This window comes from Acomys russatus, chromosome 31, assembly GCF_903995435.1.
Source record: "Acomys russatus chromosome 31, mAcoRus1.1, whole genome shotgun sequence".
NCBI lineage: Eukaryota > Metazoa > Chordata > Mammalia > Rodentia > Muridae > Acomys > Acomys russatus.
Window position 1 is genome coordinate 9434313 of NC_067167.1, and position 12109 is coordinate 9446421.

General features: G+C 44.1%; 1 protein-coding gene across 1 annotated transcript in view; it reads left to right on the forward strand.

Moving 5' to 3' along the window:
- The window catches only part of Slc41a2 (solute carrier family 41 member 2), a 70850-nt gene extending 62788 nt beyond the window's left edge, over positions 1–8062 (forward strand). Inside the window, exon 10 of the mRNA XM_051139758.1 lies at positions 7467–8062. Within this exon, the coding sequence (XP_050995715.1) occupies positions 7467–7652 (186 nt within the window). The 3' untranslated portion in view covers positions 7653–8062. The remainder of the gene's footprint in view (positions 1–7466) is intronic.
- Positions 8063–12109: the final 4047 nt, after the last annotated feature.

Genomic DNA, 12109 nt, shown 5'->3' on the forward strand with positions numbered 1-12109 from the left:
TGTTAAAACATAGTGTGCCCTTGGTTTGGTATCAGACATGGAAAGCGTTTGTTTCTTAATCAATGATTTAATTTTGAGGCAAAACATGATGCATTAAGAAGGCTTTGATGGTCACCATGATTTTTATAATTTTCACCCAGAGATCTGAGAAAACATTAATATATTTTGCTTACCTGGAAAAAGAAGCTTTAAAACTTTACACCTGGGGCTGGAGAGATGGCTCAGAGGTTAAGAGCACTGACTCCTCTTCCAGAGGTCCTGAGTTCAATTCCCAGCAACACATGGTGGCTCACAACCATCTATAATGTGATCTGATGCCCTCTTCTGGCCTGCAGGTATACATGCAGGCAGAGCACTGTATACATAATAGTAAATACATAAATCTTTTAAAAAGTTTAAACATGCTTAAAGTCATTATGACATCTTTAAAAAGAAATCATGTATAGAGTAAATGTAATAAGAATATGGAAGAGAAAACGCAAAGGAGAAATCAGTGCCGTGTGTGACCACATGTGACAGTAGGCTCTTTCAAGGTATTCAGAGCAAATATTTCAAAATGATAAATACAAACACACATGTAAGTGCTGCCACATACCACCTCCCAGCCTTCTAGTGCTCACTGGCACCCTAACGTGCCATCTGTCCTTGCCTCAACTGTTCTAATGTATAAATGCTGTGCTATTTTTAACATTTGGAAGCTATATTAAAGTGGTATACTTTGCAGACTTCCTATTGTTATTTATAGTCAAGATTTTTGGGAGGACCCTGCTGTTTGAGGTTGCAGTCCTCCTGGTCCCCCTCCCCAGCAGGGCCTCCGGCTTTCTGCCTGACTCCGTCTGGAGAGTGTCTATAGACATAGATGCCCCTAACCACACTTGATATATGGTCCTTGTCACAGCTCCCTGCTAGCTCTCCCCTCCCTGCGCCTATAGGAGAATTATGTACTGTGTTCCCATTCATATGATAGGAGCATGCTGCCAAATGCAAAACGAGCATCCTTAAAGTGTCTGGTTCCAACCAATTCTGACCACCTATCCTGGAAGCCTCTCCCACTGACCCCACAAGGGGTATTGTAGCCATTGTTCTCCCTGGTTAAAGGTGAGCTAGCTCCTGAAGTGGTTCCCGGAGTGTTCGATCACCATGCTTACAGCCTGCCAGGCCCTGTGTCTCATCTTCAGCTCCTCCTGCCTCCGTGGCCTGGTGGCCAGCTGCCTCCCAGGAGAGAGGAGAACCACAAACTGTATGCTTTGGGCACATTGTCATTTAGTTGTGTTGTGTTCTGTTTGTTTGTTTTTTGAAACAGGGTTTCTCTGTGTAGCCTTGACGATCCTGGACTTGCTTTTAGACCAGGCTGGCCTCGAACTCACAGCGATCTGCTTGCCTCTGCCTCCCAAGTGCTGGGATTAAAGGCATGTGCCACCACCACCTGGCTAGTCGTGTTATTTCTTATTCACTTTAGACTCTAGCGTTCACTTGTTTGGCCTGAGACTTAGTGCAGCCGTTCTCATTGGCTTGCGGCCTTTGGAACACGAGTGACGTGGTGAGGACGTTTGCCTACTTCTCGGTACACTGCTACAAGAATGTCCCTGACTTCCCGTAAGGACCCCAAGGCTTTGCTTTTGATCTCTGGGGAACACCTGGGGACCTGAGAGCAGAAGAACCCCAGTTCCTTAGCCCCGGAAAGTTTCTCCTCCTATCCTGGCGGCTCAGGGAAGGAGAAGAAAGCAAACCTTTGCTTCTGCATGGAATCTACACGTCAGTATGCACAGCTGGTGGGTCTCCAGGAGGGAGAGCCAGCGTCTGCTCCCGTGGCTGATGGAGGCTGCCTAGCTGCTCCTAACCCTAACCAGAACCCTAACCCTAATCCTAACGGCAGTAGTTGGGTTTTATGACTGTACGAGTCTGAGCCTTACTCAACCTATAAACTGGGTGTTTTTTGTTTTTTGTTTTTTGTTCTTTTCTTACCAGGAAAGAACCATTTGATAAGCACAAAACAATCCTTATTACATTATTATTTTTCTCTTTTATTTTTAGAGACAGGGTTTCTCTGTGTGGCCCTGGCTGCCCCGGGACTCATTCTGTAGACCAGGCTGGCCTTGAGCTCAGAGGTCCACCAGGCTCTGACTCCTGAGTGCTGGGATTAAAGGCATGCGCCACCACTGCCCAGCTACCCTCAGTTTTTATTACGCTCATTTTTAAAGGTTGTTCTTACTATGCATACAAATTAAGGCCTCTTAAACATTTTGCTGCCCAGTGGAACTGATATAACAAACTAAGATCCTCCCAAGCCAGAAGTGCTGGCACCCAGGAATGTCCATCTCCCAGTCATCTTTGCTCCAAAGATGCTTGCAGCGCAGGCCTGGCAACCTGGCATCCCAATCCCAGGAGCATCCTCGCAGAACTGTCCTCCGCTCTCTACATGTGCCGTGACACGCATGCCCCCCCTACCCCCGCCACCAAACACACAAATCGGGGCACACGTAAAATGCTTTTTATTCAATTTTCTTGTGTGTTTACATATATGCATTCACGTTTGTGTGGGTGCACATGTATGCATCCATATGTGTTGAGGTCTGAGGACAACCTTGGATGTCATAACTCAGGTACCACCCTCCTACCCCCTTTTGAGACTTGGTACCTCACTCACTGGCCTAGAGCTAGCTAAGAACTGGCCACGTAGGCTCTGGCCAGCCAGTGAGCACCAGAGATCTCCTTGTTTCTGCTCCTGAGTGTGTACTGCCACATCTGGCCTTTTAACATGGGTTCTAGATTGAACCTGAGCCTTCATGCTTGCAAGACAGGTACTGTGCAGGTGGAGCTGTCTCCCCAGTCGCCTAAAGTTCAAACCGAGCAGCTGCTGCTTCTGTGTGTGGACAATTTTGCTGCTCTAACTTTTCATCCCTTCCTCTTTTTTTCTTTAGAATTTCCCTGCTTTCTCATTTCTTCTTCTTCTTCTCCTCCTCCTCCTTCTTCTTTCTTCCTTCACCTCCTCTCTTCTTCTTCCCCCTCCTCTTCTTCTCCCCCTCTTCTTCCTCTTCTTCCTCCTCTTTCTCCCTCCTCATCTTTTGTTTTTACTTCTTCTAGAATTTCCTCTTTGTCTTCAGGGACCTCCCCAACCACCTTGGCAATGGTTTTCATAGTTTCTCCTTCTGTCCCTGGGCATCTTCTGTGGCCATCTTTTCCCTTGTATTTAATCAAGATAAATCTTTTTCCATATTGTAGATGTTTTCTATACTCAGATGGCAGTGTGCATCCCAGGGCAACCTTGAGTCTGACCAACTATAGCCCCTAGGCAGTTTTCTTATACTCTGTCTGCTTTACTTTTCTCCTGTGCGAAAGAAGGAGAGTAGCCCATACAGTATTATGGAAACGTGTGGGGATTAAGTCAGTTCATGTGTGGTGGGCCTCTTTGAATGCCACATGGTCCCATCACAGCCCATTTCAGAGACAGTGTTTGCTATTGTTGTAGTTTGTATTTCATGACCATGAAATGAAATGCACAGATTCAAACTCTGTATTCTATTCCATGTTCATCCCATGGGAGAAAACCAAAATGCTCCGCGTCCCTTGTTATTAGTGAGGCGAAGCATCTTGTTCATTGGCCCTTGCGTTTCTTTTCTCTCTTGTTGGGTTATTTTTCTTGTAAACTGTATGTAGAAATTCCCAGCAGCCTCTCAAAATATTCTGAACACTAATTCTTTGTCACCTAAATGCAAGGTAGGGATATTTCGCAAGCCCGAGGCCAGATTTTCATTTATTGACCTACAGAAGTATTCACTGCAACTTAATAGGTTATTCATTTAATACATGTTTTATTTATAAATGTATCCCCCAGATTAAGATCAGAAAGATATTCTTTTGTATTCCCTTATAAAGTTTTCTTTATATATTTTGTCTGCAATTTCTGTTGAGGTGTAGGGTAAGTCTGGCAGTTTCTATTTTATTTTATTTTATTTTTGAGGGGTGGTAGCATTTGAGACAGGGTCTTTCTATGTAGCCAGGCTATCCTTGAACTCAGGGTTCTGTTGCCTCAGCCTCCTATATGCAGCCTTTTTTTTTTTTTTTTTTTTTCTTTTGAGACAAGACAGGTTTTCTTTTTCTCTTTCTCTTTCTCTTTCTCTTTCTCTTTCTCTGTAGCTTTGGCTGTCCTGGACTTATTTTGTAGACCAGGCTGGCCTCGAACTCACACCGCCTCTGCCTCCCTGAGTGTTGGGATTAAAGGTATGCAACACTGTGCCCAGCTGCTATTTTCTTTTCTGTTTTTCTATGTTCTTTTGGGTAAGTCCACACCATTTTCTGTAAATTGCCAGAAAATAAGTTCCTGGAGCTCTGTGGGTTGCCTCTTTGTGACAACATTGTAGCTATTTAAACCTCTCCAACTCAGTTCTTCCAAATTAGCAGCAATAAAATGTAAGGATTCAAAAGTAGAGCCAGGCGTGATGGTGCACGCCTTTAATCCCAGCACTTGGGAGGCAGAGGCAGGCGGATCGCTGTGAGTTCAAGGCCAGCCTGGACTATAAAGAGAGTCCAGGACAGCCAACGCTACACAGAGAAACCCTGTCTCAACAAAACAAAACAAAACAAAAAGAAAAAGAAAAAGAAAAAAAAAAAAAAAAAAAAAACAACACCAAAGTAGACTCAACAGGAAATAAGTAAAGGACTGAGTGGAGTTGTGTTCTGATAAAACTTTATTTACACAAGTAGGTGACAGGTTGTATTTGGCTCACAAGATCTCATTGTGACCTCTTTTCTCTTAAGAAATTTTTATGTGACCATGGTATATGGATCTACAAAACAAGTGTATCCATAGAACATTTACAGATTAGTAGATGGATCATAACAAAATTTATCTTAAAACAATTAATTGATAAGCTTAACGTTTTTTAAAAACCATTCATTATAGGTGAAAGAGCCAGCAGGTCTAGGCACTGGTCTCGACCTGACATCCCAAGTTTGATCCCCAGAACCCGCACTAAGGTGGAAGGAGAGCACCAGCTCCACAGAGCTGCCCTCTGCCCTCTGCCCTCCACATGAACTGAGGTCACAGGGAAGCACCTGATGCACAATGAAATACAGAAACACCCCAAATTCTTTATGCATTTGATTCGAATTAACTTGGTAATTCTATATTCAGAAGCCTTTTCCCGTTGCCAGATTTTTTTTTAAATTTCCGTATTTAGTTATATAACCCATGTGTGGTTGAGACACACAGTTGAAGAAGCCGGATGCTAGACTGGACTCTCCTACATATTGTTTCATGTCAGGAATGAGTAAATTAGATTGCGCACAGCTCCGGAGTCATGCACATATACACAGAGTGCTATAGACATGTGTAGAATGAGCTAGCCACCTTCTCCTCAGACCTTTCGTTTACCCTTCCACCCACACTGATCAATCAGCACAGGTCTTTCCCATTGTTTTCTAGATTTAAAAACTTTTTTTTACTTTTAATTTCTTTAGTCGCCCATTGGTCATCTAGAAGATGTCCCTCGCTTTTGTCTTTGGAGGCTCTGAACTCATTTGTTGACTTGCGGCTGTGTTCCATTGTTGTCTGAGAAAATATACAGTAGAGATTCACCCTTTTAAATCCATCGGGACTCGGTTTGTGGGCTGCTCTCAGGTGTGTCTTGGGAGATGTGTGTGCCGACCAGCGGCCCGCTGCTGTTGAGCGACGCCGTCCATACGTGTGGTTGAGCATTTGCTCTTTGCATGAACCCCAGTGTTCCTTGGTTGGTTTTCTTTGTGGCTGATATGTCTACTGAAGAAAGTGGGGTGTTAGAGTTGCTGTTATCACTGGATTATAATCTCTCCCTTACATCTAATAGTATTTGCTTTATGTATTTGGGGGTCACGTGTTGGGTATGTATATATTTGCAGCTTCCATGTTTTTTTGTTGAATTCAATCTTTCCTTTTCCCCCATTTTATGTATATTGGTGTTTTGCCTGCATGTATGTCTGTGTAAAAATGTTAAGATATTGGAGTTATAGACAGTTGTGAGCTGCCATGTGGTTGCTGGGAATTGAACCCGGGTCCTCTGGACGAATAGTCAATTCTCTTAACTGCTGAGCCATCCATCTCTCTGGCCAGCACCAGTTCTTTCTTCCTTCCATGATGACATTCTTTGTCTCAGTGCATTGTGTTGTTTGAGGTCTGCTGTTTCTGGTGAAGCTAGGCTCCTCTCTCGTGTTGGTTCCCATTTGTGTGTGAATTACGCTTTCCAACCTCCCACTTTAGATAATGCGCATCTTCCCTGAAGGTGCGTTTTCTTGGAGTCTTACTTTCTCTTGTAATCATTTAGCCCATCTGTTTATCTTGATTGAATTTAAACTCAAGATTACTATTACTGACTATGAACTGTTTTGTATCATTTCACTAGTTGTATTCTGCTCACTTTATATGACTTTTTCTTTAAGACTTTGCAATTCTTTGTTATGCCAAGGTCTAATTTCTCTCCTATTTATCTGTTCTTCTAGTGAATTTTGTAACATGTATTTCATGACAGATGCTCTTAAGTATTTCTTGCATGGCTGACCTCACAGTGATGAGTTTCCTTGGATTCTGCTTATCTGACTTCCTTCAGATTTGGAAGGATAATTGTGCTGGGTATAGCATTCTTGGTTGTCAGGGTATCTTTTTTTTTTTTTTTTCTTTTAGTTTTTTTTGAGACAGGGTTTTTCTGCGTAGCTTTAGCTGTCCCAGACTCGCTTTGTAGACCAGGCTGGCCTTGAATTCACAGTGATCTGCCTGTCTCTGCCTCCCGAGTGAGTGCTGGGATTACAGGCATGCACCACCACGCCCGGCTCCTTTTTTTTTCTTTTGGCTTATTGTCTCATTCTTCCTTGGCCTGTAAGCTTTCCTCTAAGAACTCTGCTGCAAGAACCTGCTCTAGGTCTAATTGACCTTTGCTTATAATGTAAGTGACACCACGTTCTATTTTTAAGACTTTCTCTTTGCATTGCACTGTTGACATTTTGCTTGGTGCTGGTCTGCTTTGGTTCTCTAGTTAGAGACTTTTGAGCATCTTGACTTTGTATAGAAGATTTGGGGCGTTTTCAACTATTATTTTGTGAACTAGACCGTTATTACTGTTACTGTTGTGAGTGTGTCTGTACGATGAGGGGGTGCCTGCGTGCCACGGTGTGCGTATGGAACTCAGAGGATAGCTTTGTAGCATCGGCTTTCTCCTTTCACCTTTACTTTGGACAAGCCACCCTCCTTCCTGTAAAGGTGTCTGAGCCAGAATGACAGCGCTTGGCCATTTACAACCAAAGGCAGAGATTAGTACTGTGTGTGTTTACCAGCTGCTAGATGGCGATGAGGTGCTGCATCTCAGGCGTCCACGCTATTTTTGTTATAAAAAGAGCATGTTCCTGTTAATTAGCTGTCTCTTGACCTGGACACATGCCGTTCCTTCCGGAAACAAGCAGTTCAGGCTGTAGGCGTCACCTCTGGTGTTGTTTTGCAGGTGTTCACCCTGCTGTGGATCGCTGACTGGATGGTCCATCGCTTCTGGAGGAAAGGGAAGGACCCTGACAGCTTCTCCATCCCGTACCTGACGGCGCTCGGCGACCTGCTTGGGACCGCTCTGCTGGCCTTAAGTTTCCATTTTCTATGGCTTATCGGAGACCGAGATGGAGATGTTGGGGACTAATGGACCCTCCAAGCTGTTGTGGGGTCACCCAGAAGGAAAACACAGGCAGCCACCGCTGCCCCTCCCCAAAGCTCTTCGTCTGTCTTGTGACTTATGCCAGGGTCGTCTGCTGTTCACCCTGACTCCATAAACGGCCTTAACATTCTTCTTAAGGAACTTGTGCTGAAACCACAATGAAACGGTATTTGTGCTGCTTTTTTTTTCTTTTGTAGAATAAATAATTTGACACAGACATAGATTACAAGCTCACACTCTAAAGTTAATTAGGAAAGAATAGAGGATGTTTACAATGAGTAACTTTGAAACCACAGACCTAGCAGAAATATACTTTATTATTGAGTTATAATGCAAGGTTGGAGGCAAAGGAACTTTGGCTGCTTTTGTCTTACAGCTGTGTCGCACAACAAAGAACGCTGTGATGGGACTGGTACCAGCTGAGCTTCTCTTAAGTATTAATTATGCCCTCGCCATGGGACCGAGGTTACCAGTCACAGATTCCTTAACTGACAAAATTTATTCTGCTGAATGTAACGACAAACTTTTACCTGTGTCCAGAACTGCCCTGTGCCAGTGTTCATTTGTTGTTGGTTTTTTTTTTTTTTTTTTTTTTTTAAATTTTCCTTTTTTGGACACGAGACTCACCATGTCTCAGCAGGCCTTCCACTTGCAGCCTTTTTGCCCTGGTTCCCTCCTGACTCTGAAAAGCACTGAGCCATCTTGGTTCATGCCTGCATTGAAAAATGTCGACACCGTTTAGAAACCAATCATCAAAGCAGAAGATGAGTTGAGCTGCATTGTGGGCACAAGAGGTACAAGTGTGAGCACACGTGCATGGGAAGAGAGACAGAGGTATAGAGACCAGAGGGAAAGACACAGAGAGAAAGTACCTAAGAGCTGGGAAAAGCAGGTGGTCCCATCGTCTGTCAAGGCGCCCTGCCTGCCAGCTGTCCTTCCAGAGGTGAAGCTGGCGCCTTACCTCCGTTACTGTCTCATCACCCAGGTTCATCCAAGGGACTGTCTCCTATACGTGGCTGTATTTCTCAGATATTTTTCTAAAACTTCGGCCAATATCATAAGCACCTAACATGGCTACTTAGCTATGAGCACTTTTAGATCACTTATCACTTAAAACCTACAGTGCAATCTTTGAAGACCATTAAATATTTAATAATTTAAACCCCTGAGGGGATAAAACGCACATGACGTAAATGCCATGGCGAGTTCCTGTTATTGTGTAGCTGGCAGGTGGTTTGTAAATATTATCGAGGAAGTGTTCTTATTAAGTCTTTGAGGAGGCTGTGGTTTAGAGTTAAATATTTTTACCTGTTTTTAAATGTCATTCATTTCTTTTGCCTTATAGTCAAACTTTTAAGGCATAGAACTGAATTAATTATGAAGTCTCTCCTTTGGAGAGTTATAATGTCACAGAGTGGACATTCTGATAAAATAAGCATAAAGTATAAATTGATGAATATTTAGTTGCAAAAATTTTATTTTTTAAAAAAATTAATGAATAATATCTTTCATTTTATTATAAAGCAGTTGTGAATTTGGGTTTTGCACTTGGGCTGTATGGTTTTGTTTTTTGTTTTGGGGTTTTTTTTTTTTTTTTTTTTTTTTTTTTTTCTGTTTTTTTGAGACAGGGTTTCTCTGTGTAGCCTTGGCTGTCCTGGACTCACTTTGTAGACCAGGCTGGCCTCGAACTCGCAGAGATCTGCCTGCCTCTGCCTCCCGAGTGCTGGGATTAAAGGCGTGAGCCACCACGCTCGCAGGCTATATATTTTTTTTCTTTTGAGACAAAAGTCTTGCTCTATATTCCAGTCTAGGCTTAAAGTTGAGACCTACCTGCCTTAGCCTACTGGGATTCATTTTCTTTATCTCTCACAAGCATGCACACACACACACACACACACACACACACACACACACACACACACACACACACACACCTTAAAGTAGCCCCAGTAGCGCTGGCCATCAGTGCTAGGCCGCTGTTACACATTCCAGAGCACAGGCAGATGCATTATAGCACATGGGTGTACATCACAGCACTATGGAGTCTCCTGTCTGTGGTCTTAGAAGTGCAGAGGAGTGACATTTTTTAAGACTGCACAGCTACAAAATGGCCAGACTTCTTCTAAACCAATACCCTTTGTGACACCCATCTGTCCCACCCCCGAATGTACAAAAAATATCCACCCAGTTACTTGAGAGAAAGCCAGCTGGAGAAAGGCCAATCAAGTGTCGCTAGTCTTTTAGATTGCTAGCTGGGGAGCCTCTGCCTAACATGAACAAATTCTGAACTGTTCATGTTCCTAAGGTTGACTGTAAATGAAATATTTACCTTATAATATATTTTCCATTTTATAAAGAAGACTTTTAGACTAAAGAACGCCCCATTTCTCAAAGCCTCTGAAAGCCACCCCTCTTCCTAGATCTACTGTGCCAGGCAGGATAGCAGGCGGCTGATGGTCACCCTTTGTCAGAACAGCAAAATGCCTAAGATGCGCATGATGGCCAGAAACACGCATAGACTAAATGCAGTGGAAGGAGATACACATTTCATTAAAAACAATTACAGATCTTTGAAAGTCTCCGTGTAAGTATGTAAGTTTTATTTACCCATAAAACTTATTATCAGTCTTAGGTAAACGAACAGTATTTTTATACCACACAAAATCCTGCTTTCCAAAGCCCGTTTCCCACTAACTTACCAGGCCCATTATACACACAGCTAATTAAATCATATTTTTTTATTCTTGACCATCCACGTTTTTTTTTTTTAAACGTCCAAACAAAGTTTCTTAGAGCCTAATAAAATAGAAACACATCCTCGTGTGTGTTGTGGAGACACCAGAAAACCGCCCACCATAGAGACTGTCCATAACGATGTAGCCAAGTGAGTCTCTCAGTGGTGGGCCGTACCTGCCGTACCTGTGGGGACGGTATAGTTTACCCACTGGTAGTGGGCTCGGGCTCCTTGGGATTGTTGGAAACCCAAATCAAAATAAAGTTTGAGAAGCGTATTCTTGTGCGTTGTGGTTTCTTTTTTAATTAATCTCTCAGCTACAGAACATGGACCATGTTTGGAAAGCCTCCGGAAGGGCCCAGGTGATGTGCCTCCCCCTGTGTTTATGAAACATAGTAACGGGGCTTTGAGAACATCCCCACCCCCAGCCCACTGCTCCACCGGGCTCTCCATCCTCCTCCTCCCACACTGAGCCCTGGGTCCATTAGTCCCTTCTGGACAGAGCCTGGCTCTGACGAAACATAGCTCACAGTCTCTCTCTCTTCCCTCCCTTTCCCCCCTCCCCCACATCCTCTCTCCTCTCTCTGCTTGGTGCAGAGCCATGGACTATGGCCTGTGAAAGACATATATCATTCTGCCCAATCCTACGTTGAAGGACCTTCAGTGGCGGCAGCAGCGGAGTGTACTGCTGTCACCACTTGCCCTTGGCACAGTGGCCTGTCCCCACGAGTTCAGTGAAAGCATACTCACCCAGGTCACCAACAGTCTGTATCGTGCCAAATCTGGTAAAGCAAATAACAAAGTGGTGGGTTAATTACATAGAGGAGGAGACTCTGGCCATTTTTAACAAAATCACAAAGGCACTTACCATTTGTTTGTCCAACTTCCCCATCTCCTCTGAACAGCTAACTATAAAGCACCTGTCTCTGTCCCGTGACCATAGTCTGCTTGTTGCCTGCTAGTCTCAATAAAGTTTTATTAGAATGCATCTGGGGCTACATCCCATCTCCACATATGACCAAGAAGCAGCTAGAAACAGCATAGCTTGGCCCTTTAGCAGTGTGCTCACTATCCCCCTGCCTCAGAGAGATCCTCACAGTAGCCAACTGGGGTCAGGCATACCATCTGGGAAGGACTTCCAGCCTGGTGAGTCACTCTCTGTAGCCTGGGACTTCCCAACCCTGGATGTCACTGGGGTGGGAGGGAGCTCTAGCCCTTTCTGCTCTTGAGTAAGACCCAGCAGGTTCAAAAGATCCTGGCTTATCTGGCCTTGTTTGGGGCTTCTGGGCCAGCCCCAGGAAGGCAAGTCTGTGAGCGGGTTTACTCTTCCCCCCTAGAATGTGTTATTTTGGGGTGAGGCTACACATCAGACAAAGGACAAGTTCACAGCTCATAGTCATCCCTTGGACTTGTCAACTATTTGAGTGTGGCACTGTGTCTGGACCTAAGCATCTAAGGGTATAGCCACAAAAGGCTCCACCCTTCCCGCAGGTTGTGGGCCACTTGTCTGGGTGGGGTTGGGATTGAATCCCTAAAGGCATTCAACCACGTTGCCCAGGTGACCCTTGAAGGTGGCGTCCTGCCTCTGGCTGGTACAGTGGTGTTTTCTCTGATCTTTATTTATTTGTTTGTTTTTATGTGTTTGCTACACATATGCTGGTGCCCCACAAAGGCCAGAAGAGGCTGTTGGACCCCTCAAATTAGGTAG